Genomic DNA, 24470 nt, shown 5'->3' on the forward strand with positions numbered 1-24470 from the left:
CTCGTAAGTACCCACACTCGTCTCCCTTTTTATACCGCCTCATTTTTGCTTTACTCTCTTTTTTGTTTTCCGAACACACACACACAAAAGATACTTATTTTACAATTTCCATAATTTAGTTTTAGTTCCTTTTGTTGCGAATCTACCTCATTAATAATTCCCTCTTCATATTTGACCGAGTTCGTCAGGAGATTCTGGTTCATTGTCATTTATGTACTTTTGTTTTTTGCATAAGATACGAGAGTGTATGCACGTTTTCCCTACTGCCATCCATAATGCTATTGATTTATCTGTCATTCTTAGATTTGTTGCTTCGTTGGCTGATTTAACAAATGTATCTTTCGCTTACAAAGTAACAACACTCTTACTAACACTAAAAAAGCTATTTACAAATAATCTAGGCGGCGGAGTTCATTTCAAAAACTCATCAGTACACAGCGACTATAGCCAGTTTTGTATTTGAATTTAATATGAAAAAAGTTTTTTAGTAAATTTTAAAAGCTCTCTCTGGTTTAACCACTAGTTTAAACCAGTGACGATCGAAGAGAGCTCTTACTCTGTGCCCGTTGCAATAAATCATAGATTTTGCGTAGAATAGTTATCTTGAAAGCTTCGAAAGCTTTCTGAACTTTATTTGTCAAATAAACTAAAAAACAAAATAAAAAGTTATGTGTATAAAAATTTTAAAAGTTCAAATAAAACAAAAGTCAACTAAATTTCAAGTACAATAAGATAATTGTGTTGTAATTGTGTGTTGTTGTTAGTTAATCGTCCATAAAGTATGGCGCCGAAATTTATAAAAGAATTGAAAAGATACTTGTACGTTTCAACACATTTATGTAGATATGTGCATATGTATAAATTTTCGTTTGAAAACACATTGCAAGTAACACAACAAAAGCAAGTAAAAGCATTGCGCTTTCAAGCAGATTGCGTGCATTCCATTTCAAAGTACATACAACCGCTCTGCTCTCACTGCAATGCCTTATAAAGTACAGCGGCCAAACTTGCCTTGTTGCTGTGTCGTCAATGAAAATATAAATTTTTTGTTTGCGAAATATTTTTAGTTTAATTTTGTGCAATAACTTGCTGCTGCAATTATAAGCAAATTTGTAAACTAATTTTTGTTTTCTTCTTCCTTTCTTGCAGTGGTGGTGGAACACAGGCTGCTGGAACATCAGGTGCCGGTGGTGGGGGCGGCGGCGGAGGTGGTGGAGGCGGAGGAACTCGAAACACAACCAGTTCGGGCAACATGTATGCCACCCGCCAAGCTGTAGGCGCCTCAACGGGGGTACTTATGGTCGGACCAAATTTTCGTGTTGGTAAAAAAATTGGCTGTGGTAATTTCGGAGAACTGCGTTTAGGTGAGTGTGTGACGCAAAAACTAAAATAGAAAAACTAAATTGAAATTAAGTGTGAAATGCTATTTATGTACATTAGACTGCATAACAAAAAAAAAAAATTCAGTTTTTCCGCCGGGATTACAAAATTTGTTATATTTTAAGACGTCCACCAAAATATTTCGGAAAAATATTAAGATTTACGTGAGCTGAAGTGATTTGAAAAAACCTCCAAAAATGGAGTTTTTTTTTATGAATAAAAATAGCTTCTTACATATTTGTTTTGAAAAAGTACCCTCAGATGACAAAAGGGTTTAAGCCTAAAAAATTTGAATTTGTAGTTTTATAGTCCGTTCAATTCTAGTATGACAAAATGCAAGTTTAAAGCTGCTAGAACTAGATATCGCGTTGATTGTTGGTATTTTTTTTTTTTTTAAGTGGAAGTTGTTGCTCATTTTCCCCATACAAAAAATAATTGTCGAATATACCTTGTATGGAAGAACTTGCGTAAAAAAAATTACCAAAAATCAACGCGATTTTCTAGCGACTTCAAACTTGCACGTATGCAAAATTGCATACTTAGAACTTTTCTAAAAAATCTGTATAAAAAGTTGCAAATTAGTGTGCAAATTTAATGAATTTTCCTGAGTTTTGCACAAAGTTTAGAGATTTTATTATTATGTTTTCTGGTGTAGAATGAACAATATTTTTATAAAAAATTATCGAAAATATATTAGAATAAAAAACTTTGCATATATTGCGAAAAATTCACTGTGCCAATACTTCTGTTCGGCACTGTATGTACATTTGTGTATGTGCTGGGTGGATGGACTTCCTTTTTGGTTACACGTGCATAGTAGGCCACTCGAAAGGCTCGCAACAATGTCGTGCACACATATACACACATGCGAAACGTACGTAGGGTGGCAGGAAATCAGCACTTAATTTAAATTGACAGTTGAGTAGATTTTTATTCTACTAAATATTTGATTGTTATTCGAAAAATAATTGTTAGTTTAAAAATAAACGAATATACTTAGGAGAAACACAGCCCACGGAGGAGGGAGAGTACTGCCTGCGCGCGCACTCCCATGCCTGCAAGTGTGCAAGTTTGTGGGACCGGCCACTTGAGTTGATTGCCTGACAAATGTTGATATTCGCATTCTAATTTAGTTCAATAAAATGTGCCTAATAAATGCAAAACGTCATGTACTAGCTATTAAAAATTTGCATAAACGACGGTACATATTATAAAAAGTACATATGTAGCGCAGGCTCATGGCACATATTTGTGCGCAGCGAAAATATCCCTATGAGAGCGTCATAATTTTCATCAACAGTTAGGAATTACTCAGAATTGATAAAATAAAAAATAGAAAGCAGAGACCATAACGATTACAAGAAATAAAATTAAATGTTGCTGTACAATTATTACTGAACAACGGAAAAGTGGGTTTCATTTCCTGAGATGAAAATCGTTAGCCTAAAAACTTTTTCATCTTCTCCTAATAATTACACGGGACTTTTATATGTTTTACCGTCTCGCGAGAAATTTATTTCGAGATGGAAATGATTTGCGTCTTCTCTTAATAATTATACGGGATTTTCATTGTAATGAAACTTCTTAACTGAGTTCGGAGATTTAACGCCACGATTTTTCATGTCATCAAATCTGTATCGTTCGTTCGATTTTCAAAACTGAGGTGTCAAATTAAAGGGCTTTGCCTTTACGTGGTTTTAGTTTTTTGGAAAGGGTTGCCAGACGTTAGAAAACCAAATTCAAATAAACGAGCTCGGAGATATTTGCGTTTAATTTCGTAAAATCGGCTGTACGTGTAACAATTCTAAGAAGAAAACGTTGGCCGTAAATCATTTTCGTCTTAAAATAAACGTCCCACAACATGAAAAAAAAATCACATATAAATAAATCAATTACGTCTTGAAATAAACGTCCCTGCGAGATGAGAAAAATAAAAATTATGTGGGAAGACGTAAATAATCTCCATCTGAAAATAATCGTCCCGCGAAATGGAAAAGGTATTTCTCATACATAAATAATTATTATAAAAGACGAAATACAGTTTTCTTAAAACAAGGCGACTTTTCCGATCCCAAATATTAGGATAGATAATTGTTTTGGGTATTTTTAAAACTAAAATCCTCTGGACATAGACTCAAAAATTTGCTGGTTAGTATTTGAGTAGTCGTATGTACTTCTACATCCATTTGAAACACTTTCGCCGAAGTCGCTGACTTACATATGAATGTCAAAAACAGTGCTTTAATTTTAATAGTTTTTTTTTATTGTTTAACTACCCATTTTAGGAAATACTTTTACATGTTGACTCGTTCGTTTGGTAGGCCTTCATATCCCAAACAAATTTCAAACTCGCGAAATCCGCTGTACGGTTTTTACTTAGTCGTAGAAAGATGGATATTAACTAAAATATAATACATTCAGTGCAGTTAGCTTTTAAAATTTCCGAAAAAATGTGTGTGGGCAAATAAATATTAAAACCTTCTTGAGAAAACGGTTACTTTTTGTGACGTTCTTGCATACAACGAGCAGTCGTTTTTCCCATTACCATTGCCTTGACAGCTGTTTGCCGGCACACATGCACACACACGTTCTGCTGTATGTAAATTCAACTCGATTTACATTGTTTGAGTTGTCGTTCTTTGAACTTGGCACTTTTTTGTTTATGTTTTATTCTGGCCTTTCTGTTGCGTTATTTCCCCGTTTCAGAACAGCCTCGCTTTCAGCTGTTTGCTTCTGCATATTTCCTCTTTCATTGTTTTAATCTTTGTCTTCTTACTTATTTCTTAATTGTTTTCTGATTCTTTTTTCTGATCTGGTGTCTTTGTTCACTCTGCTCATGTATACTTTCACTACTGCTCATGTTGCAACATGTTTTCATGCATTATTTTATTACTCATTTGCTTATTCCGAGAAGCGCTTGAAATTTCATGTATTTTTTATTATTTTTTGGTTGATCTTTGTCGCTTGATCTTTCAGCTGGTGTCACATTTTATTATGTGTGGAATTGTGAAATTCGAACAAGTGAAGATAAAAAGGTTAAGCTGGAGTTTGAATTTTTGTATTTGTTTGTATTTTGTTAACACATAAATACTGTTACTTCCCAGAATAACCAGCAGCTACCGAGTGTGGAGTTGAGATTAAGCGTTGTTTATCTTCAATTAGAGTAAATGTCACGGAATATTTCTAAGCTGGGCTTTTTATGTTTGTATGTATACTTAAGTAGTTGCTTCCGACAACCTCAATTTTTTTATTTGTCTCAAATTTTAGATTACTAAATATTGTTTGTACCATGCTTTATACCATGATAAAAACATAGCAAGGTATAACCCCTGCAAACAAAAGTTCCCGAAATCTTAACGAAATCTTTAGGAGTATCTGATTTCTGTAACGATTTTTTTCCGAATCTTCAAAGAAAATTATATGAAGTGGTTGACACGAACTCGTATAGAAATTTCTGTACGAAAAATAAAGAAAATTCTGAAAAAAGTCTGCAAGAAATTCTTCACATAGCAGCATTATTTTCATTTCTTTACCGATTTTCTTCCGAAATTTCGGGATCTTTCCGAATTCTTTAAAAATTCTTTACGATTCAGAATACTATGAAAAAATGGTTTGCAGGGACCGTTCTCTCAATTTGTCGGCCATGATTTTTTTTTGAAGTTTGCCAACATTTTAAAATCATATAAAAGTGAAAATAAAAAATTGAAATTGTACGAAATTGTTGTTGCTTGAGATTGAAAATGAAAATGTGTGTGTGCGTTTGTGAGTAAATTTAAAAATTAAATTGTTTGGAAACGTCAAGAATTTTAAAAGTGACTCTCAGCGGTTCTACCTTACTATATTTTTATCATGCTTTATACGTTGGAAAAAGTGAGCGGAATTTGAGCACATTTTTCTTGTGGGTCGGCTTTGCGCCGACAATATGGCTCCACGTCGGACAGCTGGTTTATCAGCGTAACTATAACTATGCCCAATGCAGTGTATGTCAGGCGAAAGTGTCGCTCAAAAGCCTACAGAGAGGAAGTGGGCTGACAGGCTGTCCTGAAAGCTGTGGTCTCACACATAGACCCTGCAAAGTATCTTACAGAATTCCGTAGTTATTTGAGAACGAGATGGCCCAGAACTATAAAATACCACTCATATTAGTGCTTGTATACCGGATTATGGAGGGTAATTGCAAAGCTGGCAAACTGAAAAAAGGGACGACCGCCCACATTCTTCTCATCCACCTTTGAAACAGTTTGTTAGAGATGACATCATTCTAGGTTTAAATGATCTCTTAAATACCCTTTCAGCCTGGATTACCTGCCGTTCCTACGTAAAACAGGATATGCACATCGTTGTAGGCCTACACGCCAAGAGAATAAGAGTAGACACATTGTCGCAGTTGCGAGAACATATCGTCGCCCGGATAAATAAATGTCTTATGAGAAAATTGGACTGAATTAAACAGGGAGCGAGAACGCGTTCCAGTTTTGGTTTAATTCTTCATGAGAAGAAAATTTAATGCCAAGAACGTTCCCAAAAAGGAACCAAACGGGAACAAAAGTATAGAGAGCAGTTTGAATGGAAAAAAATTAGAAAAGGTTAGGAACGTTCCCAAGAAGGACATTATGAGAACGAAACTTCCGTAAATGTTTCCAATGAGAACGAAAGTTTCGAGAACGTTTTCAGGGAAGATCAAATCGATCCCTTTGCGCAGAATTATCGGATGTTAAATTTTTGATGAAATGTTTTACACCCAGGGTAGGCAGTGCATTTTTGAGAATTCCCCGATTTCGACAATGAAATTCCCCGATTTTTGCCGAAGTTTTCTCGTTATATGAAAGCAAATGCGACAAACAATATTCTAAAAAATTAACGGTAATTTTTGGCCATTTGAAACTTTATTATACTAGAATTAAATGAGCTGAAACTCCCCGCAAATCGGGGAATTCCCCGCGAGTTGGGTTCCATGTTTACACCCCAGAACGCATCACCTGTTCAGATATTACGGCTTACTACCCCATAGCTACCCCAAAAATTGACTAAACGTATTCAAACAATTCAAACTTATGAACGCTATGTGAAAATGTTTGTTCTCGCTTCCATTGTTCGCGAATACTTCAGAGTAGATTTGTTCCCGTTTCGTTCGCTGAGACTTTTAATCCCAAATTGTTCGTCGAGAGAAAGTTCCTTAGATTTTTGTACCCATTTAGCTCTTTTCCAAAAAGTTCCGCAGACATTTGTTCCCATTTTGATCTCTAAGAAATGTGCTCGAAAGTATTCTTCGCATTTTTTTCTCTTTTAAAATGTTCCACAAGGTTTTATTCTTATGTAACTCCCGTTGAGAACGCTCACTACAGTTTGGTTCTCATTTTGGTTTTGGTTTTGAAGCGTTCTTGGGAACTAAACTATTACACCTTTTGTTCTCGGTCCCCGAAATTAAGTTAGTTATACAGTTGTACTAAATAAATTAAGATCTTTCAAATGCCGTTATCCATTTTTTCCGTAGTTTCCGAGATATTGAGTTAAATTGTATCGTTAATTTAGTACAAATTTGTATCACATTTTGTCAAAATTGCTGCCAAATGTATAACACACGACCAAACTTCACTAAAGAAAATCCTTCATAAACTCAAAAATAAGTCACGATAAACAGTAAAAACCAAATAATTTAATTTTGGTTGTTTGTGTTTCCGACGGGGTGGAATGATTTTGCGTCATCCCTTGTCAAAATCATCAAATTTCAAAAAAAAATGTTATCAGGATTTTTTTAATTTTTTTGAGTATGCAGTTTTGTAGCTCATTAAATTTCAATATAGTAAAGTGCAAGTTGAGGTGACTATTTAATTCATGTATATATTTTATATAGTTTTTCTTATACAATGAACCATACGAGCCCTAACCGCCAAAAATAAAACCTAAGCCAAATTTCTTCCAAAATTTTATTTTTGATGAAAAATGCTCCTTGAGCGTCTAGATACATTTTTGCATAAAAAAAAATTTAACTATTTAACTATAAAACTATAAAACATTATGTATTCAATACATATCAATATGTATTTCTTAAATTACTTACTAACAAAAGAATTTTCACACACCATCGTAAATATACTTCGATTGGTTACAGTTCAACTCCAGAAACCGGTTTCCTTTTAGCATTTATCGTTTTTTGCAAATCTTTTAATCTTTTCGCACTGCTGTTGTCGATCCATGTCGCTCGATCATATTTCATTTTGTACCCATTCGCCAATTTATTTATTCCAATTTTTAGCTATGTTTGCTGGTGTCCCTTTTATTAAGCATTTATGTCTTTATTATTATTTGGCTCTTTCATTGTGATGCAGTTTAATTTATGGTATACGATCAGCAGGAAACTCAAGTAATACTCATACATATTTACATATAAAGGGCGTTCTTGTAGGTGCGGCACATTTTTCGTATTTGAAACTTTCGCTTTTTCAGAAGTTGAAACTACAAGTACATAGGTTTGAACATCAGACCTCTTAACTGCAGTTAAGCTTTTGGTGTAAATAGGCTATTATTATTTTCACGAATGACTGAAAAGTCAGAACACAACCCCTGGAATCATATGTATGCATAACTGAGGTTCGCTCCTCTCGCAACCTACTTAGGCACCCTATTAAGGCACCCTTTTTGCCATTGTTTCGGTATTTATGCTCAGCCGCTCGGTCGTTGTATCACCTAATCAATCGGCACCAGCGGCGCCCCAAAGCAAAATACTTGTTTTCATACCATAAAAAAAAACATGATTTATGTATCTACACAAATACATATACCCACATACATACATATATCCTTAGCAATTCTTTCACAGCTCCAACTGGGAGCNAAAACATGATTTATGTATCTACACAAATACATATACCCACATACATACATACATATATCCTTAGCAATTCTTTCACAGCTCCAACTGGGAGCAGCTGTTGAACGAACGTTTGTCGATCGTTCGACTTGATTATCGTTTAGTTTTGGTGTGTTTGCTTTGTTGTTGCAGTTTCATTCGCTGCCATTTTTTACCGCCATTAATTGAAGTGCAGGTTTTTGTTTCTTTGCCTCATTTCCACAAAGTAAATATGCTTGTATATTTTTAATAAATACATACATATTTAGAGATATTCGTATGTTTGGAGTGTGTTGGTGCGTTTTCGCTTGGCTGGATGATTCATGCACGAATTGCCGGCGAATGATTTGGCCTCGTTGTATGTTGGCTTGTCTGCGGTCTGGTTGCGGTAATGCAGTGATCGCGGTTTTTTTGTTTTGTTTTTTTTTTTTTTTTAAATGCGCTAAAAAAGAGCAACACAGCCCAAGTAAAGTAAACTTTTAAGCTGTGCAATAAAAGCATGGCAACACTGCAAACAACGACGATCGTCAATGACTCTTGAGCGCGCACTTTTTTCACCCTCTCGCNTGTCTGGTTGCGGTAATGCAGTGATCGCGGTTTTTTTGTTTTTTTTATTTTTTTTTTTTTAAATGCTCTAAAAAAGAGCAACACAGCCCAAGTAAAGTAAACTTTTAAGCTGTGCAATAAAAGCATGGCAACACTGCAAAGAACGACGATCGTCAATGACTCTTGAGCGCGCACTTTTTTCACCCTCTCGCCTGCCTTGCCCACAACTCTTTGTTGCCATCGGTTGGGTTTAGTGTCTGCTTAACTTTTGTTGGTTTGATTTTGTTATCTTTAAAATTTTATCACTTGCGGTTTTTGTAAGTTTTCTTTAGTTTCATATTGTTACTTTCTATTATTTGTTAATTATACTTTTCCGTATTTGTGCATTGAAAGAACTTTGAGCAGTTCGAACTGTCATCTTAATCCACATTGAGTCAAAATGGTTATATGTATTTATGTTTTAAAAACGCACGAAACATTTTTATACGACGTTCCGTCATTCGCCACCCAACTACCCTTCGAACTTCGTACCTAATTCGCTATATAAAATTTTAAGAGCGAATTATCTCATTTGTAGGCGAATCGGCGCCTTCTCTTTCCTTAAGTTTAAATTTCTTTTCCTTTAAAATTTCTCCTTAATTTAACACTTTTCTTAATTTTAAAGTTTTTTTTTTTTAATTTTAATTATTTAAAGTTTCCTTAATTTAAAATTTCTCCTTAATTTAAAATTTTCCTTATTTACGTGCTTTTCCTTAATTATCTAATTTTCCTTAATTTTAAGTTCTTACTTCATATCAAACTTTTCCTTTTTACGGCGTTTCTTAATTTTAAATTTTTCCTTAATGTTCCCCATAATTAACTTATTTTTAGTTTTCAGTTTTGCTTTAATTTTAAAGCTTCCAATTTATTAAAAGTTTTCCTTGCTGTAAATTTATCCTTAATTTTCAATTCATGCTCTAAATTTTTCCTACCATTTTTTTTTTGAATATGCAGTTTTAAAATTCTTAAATTCGCACAGTGTTATANTCTTTAATTTTAAAGCTTCCAATTAATTATAAGTTTTTCCTTGCTGTAAATTTATCCTTAATTTTCAATTCATGCTCTAAATTTTTCCTACCATTTTTTTTGAATATGCAGTTTTAAAATTCTTAAATTCGCACAGTGTTATAATTTTTCTCAAAATCAAGTCGAAAGTAATTAAACCTTACAAATTTCAGTTATAAGGCCTATCTTTAGCTGTCAAGAAAAACGAAAAATTCATATAAAACGATAAGAAATGTTCTACTATCAAAATTTCTTAAATCAGTATGCAGCTCTCAAGCAAAAAATGCTCGCATATTTATTTCTCCAAGAAAATTTATTACAGCAACAGCAAAGTACTTTTTCAAGCAACAGAAATAATGCAAAATGGTTCTTCTAATTTTTCTTGAGAACTGTATTGTAAAATCAATCTAAAATTAGAAGAAAATTTAAAATTAGACTTAAAAAATTTTCCAACTTAATTAAAAGTTTATCGAATTCTAATTTATCCCATTATAAAATTTCATAAGTTACAATTTTTTCATAACTTTTGTTTTTTAATTTTATATATTCTTAAAAAAAATAAAATTTAGAAACTCAGAACTTTATTTATTTAAAATTTTCTTTTAAAATTTTTTTTTTTACTTGAACTTTTTTAATTTTAATTTTTGTTTAATTCAAAATTTTCCAATTTCATTTAAATTTGTTACATACATACACAATTTAAAATTGGAATACAAACCAAAATTTTATATTTATCTGGTCTTTAAAAACAATTGAAACCAAAATTTTACTTAAAAAATTACTACTTAAGTTTATTTTTGTTTTTTTTTTCAAAATCTAAAACTTTCCATTTAACTTTTTATCTCTTACCCTTTATTCCTTCACTCCATGCCGTTTTGGTTTTTATTCACTTTCGCTGTATCCGCCCAATTTTGATTGTCTCGACTCGCCTGTCGCTTATCTACTAATTCTGATATCATAATTACGTAATTTTGTGCTGTTTTGTTAATTGACGATGCGTCATGACAACTGAGAAGAGATTTGCTATGATATGACATTATTTTGTCGTGCTTTGATAATTTTAAAATTATTCCTACGGATTAAATTTCGCCCGCAGACGATACTAAGTCGCACTAAATTAACATACAAATGGTAAGCAGCTCATCGTTGTCTCGGCTTAAAATATGTATATAATGTTTAAATGAAAGGCGCAGATTTTGGAAAATGTCATTGGAAATAATTCGCAATATTTCTCTCAAAATATGTATAAACGTTAATATCATCATTTAAGTATGTATGTATATACATACTCACATATGTATATACATACCCTTTTACTTGTGCGCACCAACACCAACGGAACACAGAACCCACTATCTGCATTGCTCTGTAGTCCTTTTTCATTCATCTAAAATATTTTTCGCATGCATGGGATTTTCCAGGATTAGCTAAATTTACATCAGCATTCGTCCTTCACTGAGTGTGCTGTGGCACTCGAATGTCCTGTAGGTTTCTTGTTTTACCTTTTCTACGCGCTTTTCTGCCTTCCAACATGCGCTCGTTACCTTACCTGCCATTCTTAATTTTTTGTATTTTCTAAAATTGTATTTTTAGCGTTTGCTTTTCTTTCTGTTCAGCTCTCGAACAGCAAGCTCTCCTTTCTTTTTCCTACATACTTTCATTAATTTGTTTTATTTTCGCAATACTCGACAGCTTAAGCTTTTCGTTGAAAAGTACTTCAGATATGCTTTAAGATTGTCGAAATAAGATTTCAAGTGCTTTTTCTTCAGTTTTTTTTAAATTTTATTTTGCTTCGTAATCTTCCTATTTGCAGTTTGACTTGTTAACGACACTAAAGAGTGACTGTGTGCCGTTGTTAATGATGGCGCTTTCCATGGCAGCAGTGTTTTGAATAATGTGACCCATAATTTCTATTTGATTTGCTGCTTGATGATATTTTTGATTAGAAAGTTAAGTGGATTGCGAATTTTCCAATTGATTTGCCAACATTTGCTTAGAAATATATACGAATTTCTTTTTTTTTTATCTTCCAAGAATAATAATTATGTCACTTAGTTGTTTTCCAAAAATGCTTCATTTTGAAAAAATAATTATTCAAATCGATGTATAGTACTTTGAGAGACAAAGCGTGACAAACATTTTTCATATAATCAATTTTAATACATTATCGATAACCACAACAATGCTCGCTAAGATAGTAATGTCGATAACGGTACAAATTATTAACGATGCCAGTAAACAAAATTATTACATGTACATTGACGCCAGAAATAAATAATAGACTAGTCGTACCTTGAAGAGTTTTGGGTATATTTCTTTAACTTATTTTATGTTGTAATATATTTTTATAAAACAAATTTTCAAACTTTTTATTCATAATTTTGAGAAATATTTTTAGTTTTTGGTTTGGTTAGCAGTTTTGTAGCGCATTTAGTTTTAGTATAATAAAGTGTGAGTTTTAAGTGGCTAGAAAATACCGTTGATTTTTGACAATTTTATTTTTTTTTTGTTGACCATGCTAGGCATTCTCTACCATATCAAAAATTGTCGAGCACACTTTGTATGAGATAAAATGCGTGACACCGTCAGCGCAAAAAAAAAATCTTAAAAATCAACGGTATTTTGTAGCCAAATGAAATTTGCGTTTTGTTATACTAAAATTGCTACAAAACTGCATACCAAAAATTTTTCTGCAAGTTTGGAATAAACAGTTTGAAAATTTGGTGAACATTTGTCGAATTTTTATAATTTTTAAACAAAGTTTGAAAAATGGATTTATGTGTTGTTTGTTGTATAACTATAACTTTTATAAAAAAGAATATTAAACATAAAATAAACCAAAGAAATATAGCCAAAACTCTTCAAACTAAGGCGAGTCTTATTATATCTGCCACCACTGTATGTATGTATTAGCGCCGGAGGGTCATGACGCCATGATTTGATAATTAACTCTTTTATTGTCGTTTTTCTTTCAACACTTTAATTTGCTATGTAAAAATTCTATTGTCTGTGATGCAGTGCAATGTACATTTGTATACTAAACGCGTCAATAATTCAGTAAGCCATACGGTACCTAAATTGCCTCTAAGTGTGACTTATCCCTGCGTTTTTACAAATTCTTTGCAACATGAGCTGAGGTTTTCATGATTTTAATATGTATGCATACGAGGGCAATATAAAATTCCAATTTTTCAAAGTCAAGCGGCGTAAGTTTTTGTTTTTATTGTTGTACATTTTAATTCTGCTTTTACGCCTGCGTGTTTGACGTCTACAATTTCCAAATGAGAATAGCAAAAATAAATAAAACAAAGACACATCAGCAGCGTATTTATAATATGCAAATGTTCGCACAAAGAGATTCTCTAAAATGCCATCGTAGCCTTCCCACCCCGTTCCTTCCGCCGTTTGCCACCCCTTGTACTCACCTATTTTACATGTATACCTACTTAATTTTTGTAATTAAATTTTATTTCTCTCGATTTGCATGCATTCTAATTTTATTCAATGCCAATTACATTTTAGACGCTCACTCACGCGCTTTTTCTAACGCAGTGTTAATAAAATGCATTGTAGAGTCGAGGTAAATAATAAATTTAACAGCAAAATAGCTGAGTGTTATCAGTTAGCAGCAGAGTTTTTCTCAGAAGTAATTAACAACTCAAGCGAGCCGATTGTGTGAGTCAGACTCTCCGGTCGTAAGCTTAGCAGTGTTGTTATTTTTATTTTTTTGTTTAACTTTAGTCATTGACACAATTACATTTTCAATAGATTTTTTGCATTCGCTATTTCTCCATATAAATATTCATATTTGCTCTGCTCTCCCGTCCGGCATGATAATGTTTATTCATTCATTCATTCATTCATTTTTATTGTTATGAGTACATATTTTTTTTCCAATGATAATTTTTGTTTGTTTAGGCGCTGCATTTATTTGCAAGTTTTATTTAATTGCGCAAACAGCAGTAGCAGCAATAACAGCAAAGAAAAGAGGAGGCAACGAGCGAGCGGGGCACTTTTTTCACATTTTTTACAATCAGCAATTTGTTGCCTATTAGTTTTAGCTTATTTACTTTATTCATATTTTTTATTATCAACTGTTATGTTTGTTGTATTTATTTATGTAAGTATGTATATTTATTTACATAATCAGTCAATTTTAATCAACGCCAGTGCTTCAGATATGGACGGCCGGCGCGGCGCACACGTGTTAGGGATGTGCGAATAGCGCCGTTTGCGCAAACTTTGTGGGCAAGGTGCTGAGGTGTTTACATGGATTTATTATGTATTAAAATTTTATTATCTAGCTGCAAAGTGTGATTATTTTTTATTTTGTTCTTAGTTAATAATGTGGAGAAGGTTTTGACCCTGAAAATTCCAATAACATTGAGTGATAAATTTAGTTCACTAATGGCTGTAAATGCGCTGTTCTTTGTGGGAAAAATATATCACTGAAATTAAATTGATATTTCCGTGCGCTGAAATTGCCGTCTTGAAGTTTTTCTTATACTTTTGAAAGTTTATTTATATTTATTTTATTTATAAAATAAAAAAAAAACAGCGTCCATCGAAGGTTTGAAATTGTGCTTTTTTCTATTCCGTAAATGGAGGCTAAAGTAGGTAACTTCAGTCCCAGAAACATTTGTATTTTATGATTGATTCGGTTTTTCCAAAACTAGGGTTTCCAAATTTTTGGAAGGTTTTTTTGAAATCATGATTTTTAAAATATCGAATAAACCAGAGTTTTGTTATCGAATAAAACGGTTATTCATCTTAAATTTCGCTGTAAATTCATTATATAGAGCCCTAACTGCCCAAAAAGGTGTAAACAACATTTTTTCTAAATTTTATTTTTGATGCACATTTTCACATCAAAAAGAAAATTTTGAAAAAAATGTCGCTTACATCTCTTTGGCGGCTAGGGCTCGATAAATTTTATTTTGTTGAAAGCGCAAACAGATTTTTTTTTTTTTTAATTTTAAAAGACGATTTTATGTTGAAAAAAAAAACAGAAAAAAATAACACACAAAAGATTATAGCTAGTTTTCTGGAAGCAATTCACACACTGGATTGGCGAGATTTTCATTTCAATTTTTCATTATCCATCACATTGGTTGATAGCTGCTGTGACCTTTCATAAATCATAAAAATGGCTGTCGTATGAATGAATTTCCATTAAAAAAATAGCGATAGTAAAGAAAAAAGTCGAGAGTGCACAAAAAATTTAACTATTTTTTTTTTGTTTTGGTTTGCTTTGCAATGCTTTGCCATTAGGTCGACGCATGTGCTGTTTTGGCGGCAGCACCAGCACTGTTGCCAGTTCAAGCGGCACCGGCAGTTGCAATGGCAGCGCCAGTTCCGGTGGCGCTGATGCAGCAGGTAGGAGGAGAGCTGCACGCAATCAATGATGGAATGAAATTTTGATTTTTTTTTAATTTTTTGGCGTTTTGTTATTGTTCTCATAAATGCAAACATACACACACACACACATATAAATACATGCGTATGTAATTGATGTATGCCAAAAAAGTGGCACTGCATTTAAATGCATCCGTTTTTTTTTTTGTCATTTGTTGCCTGCAAAATTTTAAATGTTGGTATGCTTTACTGACAGTCAGTGTGCCAGTGTCACTGTCACTGTGCAACATGACACTTTGGTCTCGCAAATGTTTAATGTTTATGGCATTGACATGGCCTGCAAATTTTCGGAATGCAATATTTTGTGTCTAAGGTTATGCTGTGGAAATACAGGCGTTGAACTTTTCCGGGAAATTAGAGAGAGAAGCATGATTTCGGAAATTTTTAAACTCACCTCGATTTGACTGCGATGTGAAAAACTATTGCTTGCGAAAATGTTTTCGGTGAAATTCCGCAGCTAAAATGTGTATAATCTTTGAGTCTTTAATTTTGCTATGCACTTTGAAAATCTTCTTCTCGAATTTAAGTCTACACAAGCGTCTACTTTTAGGCGCTTCTCCTGTCTAAATGTAAACTTCTTTTAAATTTTTTATCAAATCTTAATGCACTGGTATTCTTCTTTCTTTCTCATTTCAGGCAAAAATCTGTACAACAATGAACACGTAGCAATAAAAATGGAGCCTATGAAGTCAAAGGCTCCGCAACTACATTTAGAGTATAGGTTTTATAAACTATTAGGATCACATGGTATGTAATCGGTTTCGTTTATTTTAGCTATGAATTATAACCCTGCATACATTTATATTTTTACTTAATGCCTTTTTACCCTCTCCCACGGTCCCTTAACTAAACAAAACTCTCTTACTCCATTTGATTAAGTTGCTGAATAGAACCCCGAAATTCTGAAAAATGTTGGCATATTCCTTTCTAAATTAAAATATTACTAATATTTTGAAATAAAAGCAACCAAATTCGAATAAAATTTTTCGAGTGCGACGTTTTGAAGTGAGTTTTTTTTTAAACCATAGCTAAAATATGTTTTAAACCAAATTTGCAAATCCGTTTTCAAGGTTACTGCACATTTTGCATAGGCCTAAACAGATTATAAGCTCTCTTTGGCATGCATTATACATTTTGAAGCATCAAGCGTCGTCTAATTCAAAGCTGCTGAACTTTGAAAGCTTTTCAAAGCTTTTTTCATATGTACATACATACGTATTCTCCCTGCAGCCGAGTGATAAGAATACCCATTTCTACACCTCGATAAGGTCCTCAAAAGAAGACTGACTGTGTGTATTTCTGCCTTGAATTAGCTTTTAAATGTCAATTATTTATTTTTGTTGTCTTTAGTGCAATGTTGGCCAGCGAAGGCTTATATTTTGTGCTAGCGGTATATGAGCTTTTGAAAACTGTGGCACGCGGGTGATATGAAGTAATTATGTTTTAGAGTAGCGATGGGCAGAGAGAGCTTTCACCTTGCACGCTCCTATAGAAAGCTTAAAAGGGCTTTGTCCGAGGGCAAGGCAGTATCCATCACCGCTTTAAAGGCACCTGAGGTAAAGCTTTTAAAATCTTCTTTCGCAAAGTGCCATTTTTATGAAATCAGATCACTCATGACGAGCTGTTTAAAGCGTGGCGAGCTTCTCAAGCTTTCCATTTACATACATACATATTATGCATAATTGGCACTGGATAAAAGCTCTTTATGGTCAAAACTACTCATACATTTTATATAGATGGAAACCGGACAAAAGCCCCTTCTGTCTAAAACCGATTTAAACCAAAAAAAACTGGAAAACTATGAAGAAAAGCTGTAAACTTGTTTAAAAATTTGAAAGTATTATCGCTTTTGGAATTTATTTAAAATGTAACTTACATGCATACACATTTGTTGAGCTTTTGAATTATATATATAAAAAAAAATATTTTCTTAAAAAAGCTTCCCTAGAATTTTCCACAGCTTTTAAACTTAGCGCATTTTCCTCAAGCTTTTAGAAAATTTAAAACATGTAATCGATTTATGTGAAAATTTGCACCTTTGGTACAAAACAAAGTTCCATATCACTTCTATAAAAGTCAAATTTGGTTGTTTTTATTTCACACGCTTTTTATTTATAAACACTCCCGCTTTGAATTGATCTAACTTAGCTTGATATTGTCAAATAAAAAGTCTTGCACCGTTGTCGCCTTCGCAAATTTCACAATTTTTTGTTCTAATAAAAAAAAAAACTTTTGGTACACAAAACGAGGGCTAAAATATAACTTAATAACTACATAGGCTAAGCAGAAAAAATAGATTTTCTCGAACATATTTCGAAGTTCGGTGCACAAGTGAATTATTGAAAGCAATTTCGGCGTATAAAAATCGCTATAAAATACGTGAGCTAGAAAAACAGAAATAGCGTAATTAAATTTTAGCGATAATAGGATTACACATTTCCAATTTTGTATATACATTCAAGCGCATCACATACATTTAAATACATATACATATACTACATCCATACATTCACAACGACTGTAGTCTGTAATATCGAGAATAATTTGTATCAACTTTATTTTTTTATTGTTGTATATTTGCGTATAAATGTTGCTGTTGCTGCGCGCGTGCTTTCCATCTATTGCTAAACAAATTTAAAAAATTTAAACAAAAACTATAAATTCACCACGCACTACAAATCCTTGAAAAAAAAAACTACCAAACATCCTTTGAACGCCACCACTACGTCCAAACGATGAATTTATACCACACCCTGTACACACCTGCCGGATGTTGATGAATGCTTGGATTATTTGCCTACGTCTGCTTACCCTGGATTCATACCAATGCTCATCATTCACAAACACATCACCAATTGATCAAATCAACAAAATGTAAAAACCTATAAATCCTTTGACGTGACCACTTGTATTTGTATTGAAAACGGCGTAGATGAATGTCCAGAGGGTATACCGCGCGTGTATTATCTGGGCACATGTGGTGGCCGTTATAATGCCATGGTATTAGAGTTATTGGGACTGTCCTTAGAAGATCTCTTCAATATTTGTTCCCGTAAATTTTCTCTTAAGACTGTACTGATGATAGCTAAGCAACTTGTAAGTTTACCACATTATGTTTGATTTATATTTTTTCTGTTCTGCTTACTTTTGTTTAATTTCTATTGTTATTGTTATTCACTTCTTTCTCATGTTATCTTAACTAAATTGCGTATTGTATGAATACTTTGTTTCGTAATCCTATACTCTCTATATACTGAGCTATGTTTTTCTTTCTAAATTTTATCGTTAATTTTCGTTTTTACAATAAGTTATATGTACGCTATGCTGCTTATTCTGTTTTCGAAAAAAAAGTACACATATCTATCTTTATTTAGTATTAAAGAGTAGTTTTAAAACAGCTATTTAGAGCAATAGACATAAGTTAAAAGTGAAAGCAAGCAAAAAAAAACAAAACAAAACTGATATGTAGAAAAGGAAAAACTTTTTAGAAAACAGTCGCGCGATCTAACAGTAGAGTGAACTTTGGGAAAACCGAAGTTAGCTGACCTCGAAAAATTTCGTTAGCATTCATATAGGCTATTTGTTGATTGCAATATCTTTAGGTGCTTAAAATATTTCCATTTTTCGGAAGCTTCTGCACAGAAAATGTGATGGGTTTCGGTATCTTCACTATCTTGGATCGGTGTTTTACCAAACTTCTCTAGATTTCGATTTCTTATCTAAATAAATGCTGTTACTGTCTATAAGAATTGTCAGGAAACTCCGACAGCCTGAAAACAAGTTAAACCTTAACGTCCTATTCACCCAGATCCCAAGGAATAGCGAAGTCCTTGGCCCCAGACAGTGGTCTGATCGTGTCTCAGCGCTAATTGCTCGGAAAAATGGCGGCAACTTCAAAGATCTTTACATGGTTTAATTTTCCGCAATCTGACGATCATCGAAGAAACCAATCGAACGATCTACATACTTATATCTGCAAACGGGTTTCCAGATCTCAAGTAAACCTTTAAATTGACGAACTTTCTTTAGAGAGTTATTTTGACCGTCAATGCAGCCACTTGAGCTCTTTTCCGTATTCTTCACGGTTTCAAGGTGATAGTAAAATTGGACTCTGTAAGTGACTGGCTAGATACTTGATATTTTGGTTAAAAGTGTATAGCGTCGAAAACTCTGTGGGAATTTGAAAAGATTTATGGATAATCCAATATATGTAGGTTTACATATGTAGAGGAGCTTAAAAGAGCTTACTAAGTGATCGATCAAGTAAATTCAGAGTGATTTGAAGGAGATTCAGTGGGAAAATGAAAACAAAGATTCTCTCCCAGTTTAGCAAAGACTACATGGTGTGAAGAGAACAAACTTACAGAAAAAGTTCCAAGTCGAACTATAGAAAAGCCCTCGATATGTATTTCGACACTTTCTTCAAAAGCTTTTCAGCTTTATGCACCAATGAGCTCGACTTTGTTACAAAGAATTAATGATCATGTGACTGTTTTTTTTAGATCCGTTTAGTGCTTTAGCCGCTTATTCCAGAGTAAGAAACTAGCAAAATTCGCAATACAAAATGATCTGTCTACCGAAATTTACTAAACAATTTGTTTGCAATAACACAATTTTTAAAATATCGCGTCATATTAGACAGAGTGTATTTCAAATTTTTATTGGAAAAATATAAACAAAGAGGTTTACATCTGAGAGGATCCTCAGATCTGTTTGCTGTATTGATACGAATTTTTCAAGTCCTTAAGCTAAGGCTTAAAATTTACTGCGATATCAAACATAGTTAACTTTAAAATTTTCATCAAATAGTATTAGTTAGGAATACGTTTCTTTTTTTATAAATTTTAATTAAACGCTAATAAGTGTCTCAACTATTTTTTTCTAGTTTGTAAATAAAAAATTTTTATTTATTTTTGTGGTAATCCAAAATTGTTCGCTTTGGTTTGTCTACATGCTTAATTATACAATTTATAAGCGTCCGGTTTTCACATTATATATTTATATTTTTTTCTATAATATTATTATCGTAGTTTGCTGCTTTAACTTTGTACTCTTCACTTTCCATCTAACGTTTGTTCACTTGTTTTAATTTTCCCTTTGTTGCGTCGTTTATTTTTATCTACTGGCTAAGAATTTATACAAATTTTTCTTATTTTTCTTTTGTTTATTTAATATTTCAAACTTTGTGCAAAAATTATAAAACTTCTGCAAAATTCAATCTAAATTTTTTGATTAAATTTTTTAGAATTTTTTTGAGTATGCAGTTTTAGAGCCCATTAAATTTTAGTTTTAAGTTGCTAAAAATTCGCGTTGAGTTTTGGCAATATTTTTGAACGCATTTTCTTCCATACAAACTAAAGTATGTTCGATTTTTTTTTTATGAAAAGAGTGCGTAATACATTCAGAATAAAAAATTATCAAAAATCAACGCGATTTTTTGGCAACTTAAAACTTGCACTTTATTCTACCAAAATTTAATCGGCTATAAAAGTGCGTACTCAAAAAAATTCTGATTAAAAAGTTGAGAATTTAAATGCAATTTTGCGGAATTTTTATAATTTTTGCACAAAGTTTGAAATATTTATATGGTTTTTATTAGATAATGAGCTATACTTTTGTAAAAAAATAATAATAAATATTAAATAAACAAAATTAAAATAGGAAAAATTTGTTAAAATGTCGAGTCCCTATTTATTTTTCCACCACTGTATGTACACTGGCGTTAAAAACTGAGTGAATGTTTTTTTTTTCAGTTTAAACAAAGATTGAAATTTTAGGAAAATACAATTTTTTCACATATTCGAAAAATTTTTATCAAAAATTCACTGTTAATCAGAATTGCAGTTATATATGCGCCTATGTATATGTAGCTAATGAAATATTGATTTTTCCCTTATAAACATGAAAAAGAAAATGTCCACACCGTGCACAAATATTTTTTTTTTAAATTAACGCATATTTTTATAAATTGCACTTTTTATATAAAAAAAAATCTACGCGAACTCTTAAATTCCCTGGGTATACCCAAAAATGTTCTAAAAATAAGATTTAAAAAGTTGAATTTTGGTTCCTTTTTTTTTTTTTAGTTGGCCTAAAGTTTGAGGCTTTTGTTTAAATAGCATTAACAATATAAAAAAAAAAAATACAAAAAAATGTTGGTTTGAAAAATATTGTGAACAATAAAAAAAATCACCAGTCCCTAGGTTTTGAACGCCAGTGTACATTAGGATTTCCTATTCACTTTCTTTTACTTTGCCTTATTTTGTTAAAATTATGTATTAATTTGATTAATAAATCTTCCACTTCGTTAATTTGTACACTTTGTGAATCAGACCTTATTGTTTGCCGACGCAATTGAACTAACAGACCTCCTTGTAAAAAAATTATTAAATAAAAAAGTAGCCAAAACCCGAGTTGTGATTTTTTAGCCAAAGTTACGTTGTGTTTGGAGAATTTTGCGGTTGAAAAGTTTTTTTTTGTTTTGCTAGTTTCGTTAAACAACCTTGTCAATATGTTGTTAATTATAGTATTCGATATAAATGCAGTTACCGTTAGTTTATTTTTTATTTTTTGTTTTTTGAGCTATGTTGTAAATAAATTTGTTTTTAGTAGTTTTTTTTTTTGATTTAGTGAGTTATACGTTGTAGATTAATTTTTGCTGTAGTTAATTAAATTAGATTTACGTGTGATTTTCTAGCCTCAGAAATAGAAAATCATTTGTTATTGCTTAGGTATGTACATATGTATGTATGTAGGTATCCATACATAGTTACTTAGTTACTTACATAGTTATGTAAATATTCGTTAGTAGCAAATGCCATTTTCTAAGCTTTGTTTTAATTTACTGAAACTAACAACAAATCACGCGTGACTAAACTCAGAAAAGTTGCTACTAAAAATTGTAAAAAAAAACATCGAACAATCAACAACTTACCACCCTCATTCTACAAAATACTTAAGAGGATGCATTGTACGCAGCCCGAATTCTTTGCATGCTTAATCCCAGCCAGCGTCNGATTTTAGTATTCGATATAAATACAGTTACCGTTAGTTTATTTTTTATTTTTTGTTTTTTGAGCTATGTTGTAAATAAATTTGTTTTTAGTATCAAGCTCCTATCTGTTTTTAATTTAGTGAGTTATACGTAGTAGATTAATTTTTGCTGTAGTTGATTAAATTAGATTTACGTGTGATTTTCTAGCCTCAGAAATAGAAAATCATNAATTATAGTATTCGATATAAATGCAGTTACCGTTAGTTTATTTTTTATTTTTTGTTTTTTGAGCTATGTTGTAAATAAATTTGTTTTTAGTAGTTTTTTTTTTTGATTTAGTGAGTTATACGTTGTAGATTAATTTTTGCTGTAGTTAATTAAATTAGATTTACGTGTGATTTTCTAGCCTCAGAAATAGAAAATCATTTGTTATTGCTTAGGTATGTACATATGTATGTATGTAGGTATCCATACATAGTTAGTTACTTACATAGTTATGTAAATATTCGTTAGTAGCAAATGCCATTTTCTAAGCTTTGTTTTAATTTACTGAAACTAACAACAAATCACGCGTGACTAAACTCAGAAAAGTTGCTACTAAAAATTGTAAAAAAAAACATCGAACAATCAACAACTTACCACCCTCATTCTACAAAATACTTAAGAGGATGCATTGTACGCAGCCCGAATTCTTTGCATGCTTAATCCCAGCCAGCGTCTTCTGTTGCTGGTTCCCCCCCTCCTGACCTTCGCTCGTCGTCCTGTGTTTTTTTTTTCCAATTGAACAACAACCCAACAGCCATTTTATTTAGTGCGATTTAAACGAAACAATAGCTCTATAGAAAATTTATGTTAAAAATTATATAAAATATTTATATTTTTTCGAATTCTAAGGTGTCACCAGATTATATCGACGGTTGAGTGGAAGATTGGCCCTATCTCGGCAGCCGCTTCGAAAACGCCCTATCTCAGAAAATGGCTCAAAAACGCCCTATATCTCAGAATTTGTTTAAAGAACGCCCTATCTCATTTGAAAATATGTTGATATGGGCCGTTTTGAAGCGGCAGCTGGGATAAGGCGTTTTCAAACCGAATTCTGCCGAGTTAGCTCGATCTTCCATGCAGCCGTCGACATTTTCTTACTTCTTTAAATAAATCAAACACTAAAAACTAAACTAAATTAACACTAAAAATGTACATATGTATGTCCGACCACTCCACCTCCTTTTTTCTCTATCACTCTGAACTTATTTTGCGAAATGAAATATATCAGTTTGGTATTAGATTTAATATAAGATGGACCTGATGCACCAAATAGCCAAGTTATATAGTAGCCAAACGACAGTAAATAAAACAATGAAAAATATGCTGTGCCCAAAAACTTAAAAACCGGGCTTTAAATGCATACTTCACAAGCAGAAAAACGAATTATATTTTGACAAAAGGACAAGAAGTTCAGAAGCAATATTTAGTAAAGCCGAGAGCCTCACCATTTACGAAATTTGACAACAACGTATGTACACTACTTTGCTCGAAACTGGACTATCGATAACGTGCCTGAAATTTGGCAACAGGGCATTGGTTAATGAAGTAAAGATGCAATTGTAATATTGAGTATCTATAATTTTTTGCTCAGATTTGAGATAAGCAATTTGAAAACTTAATTTATTAATTAAATTTATATTCAAATTATCCAGTTAAAGAGACTTGTTGTTGAATAGAAAAATGGCAACAGTGTATTTGATCTATATTTGCATTCTGCATGTTGGGTACAAGTTGCAAAAGCCAAGCAGGCTTTTAACACCGAGTGTACTCGTGTGACACACCGCCGCTGTTAATTTGAAAATCTTAGTTTTCCAACGTTTTGGATATGAGCTTCTAAGAATGAAAGAAAATTTTTCTCAAAATAGACTCTACAAGTTGGAGGAAAGTTCCGGCGCAAAGCTTTTTTAAAATTTTATATGATTATGAACATATATAAAATATGAATGTACATATTTACATTATTTCTTGCTTAAAATCCCCCACTTATTTGAATTACTCGCTAAAGAACTGCTCAGTTGTTTTTTATACCTATGTATGTTATAAAGATCAAAAAGTTACATAAGTATTTTAGGCGACGCTTTAAAGCAGCAAACTATTCTATTTATTATTACTTAGTAGTACATACTTTTAGTAGTTACTGTATAATTTGCTGTGAGTTGGAGTTATACCGATTTACGTTACCATTATTGTAGATAC

General features: G+C 32.3%; 1 protein-coding gene across 11 annotated transcripts in view; it reads left to right on the forward strand.

Moving 5' to 3' along the window:
• Window positions 1-24470, forward strand: part of gish (casein kinase I gish) — an 86909-nt gene that overhangs the window by 35144 nt on the left and 27295 nt on the right. For 7 of the 11 annotated variants that reach the window (XM_017615414.1, XM_017615418.1, XM_017615420.1 and 4 more), the window contains 3 exons: window positions 1150-1364; window positions 15872-15982; window positions 18168-18331. In XM_017615414.1, coding sequence (XP_017470903.1) covers window positions 1253-1364; window positions 15872-15982; window positions 18168-18331 — 387 coding nt within the window. In that variant the 5' untranslated portion in view covers window positions 1150-1252. The remainder of the gene's footprint in view (window positions 1-1149; window positions 1365-15871; window positions 15983-18167; window positions 18332-24470) is intronic. The other 4 variants (XM_017615415.1, XM_017615419.1, XM_017615417.1 and 1 more) reach the window with 1 other exon arrangement.

Source organism: Rhagoletis zephyria, unplaced genomic scaffold (genome assembly GCF_001687245.7).
Source record: "Rhagoletis zephyria isolate East Lansing unplaced genomic scaffold, Rhagoletis_zephyria_1.1 Rzeph_scaffold_01014, whole genome shotgun sequence".
Classification (NCBI taxonomy): Eukaryota; Metazoa; Arthropoda; class Insecta; order Diptera; family Tephritidae; genus Rhagoletis; species Rhagoletis zephyria.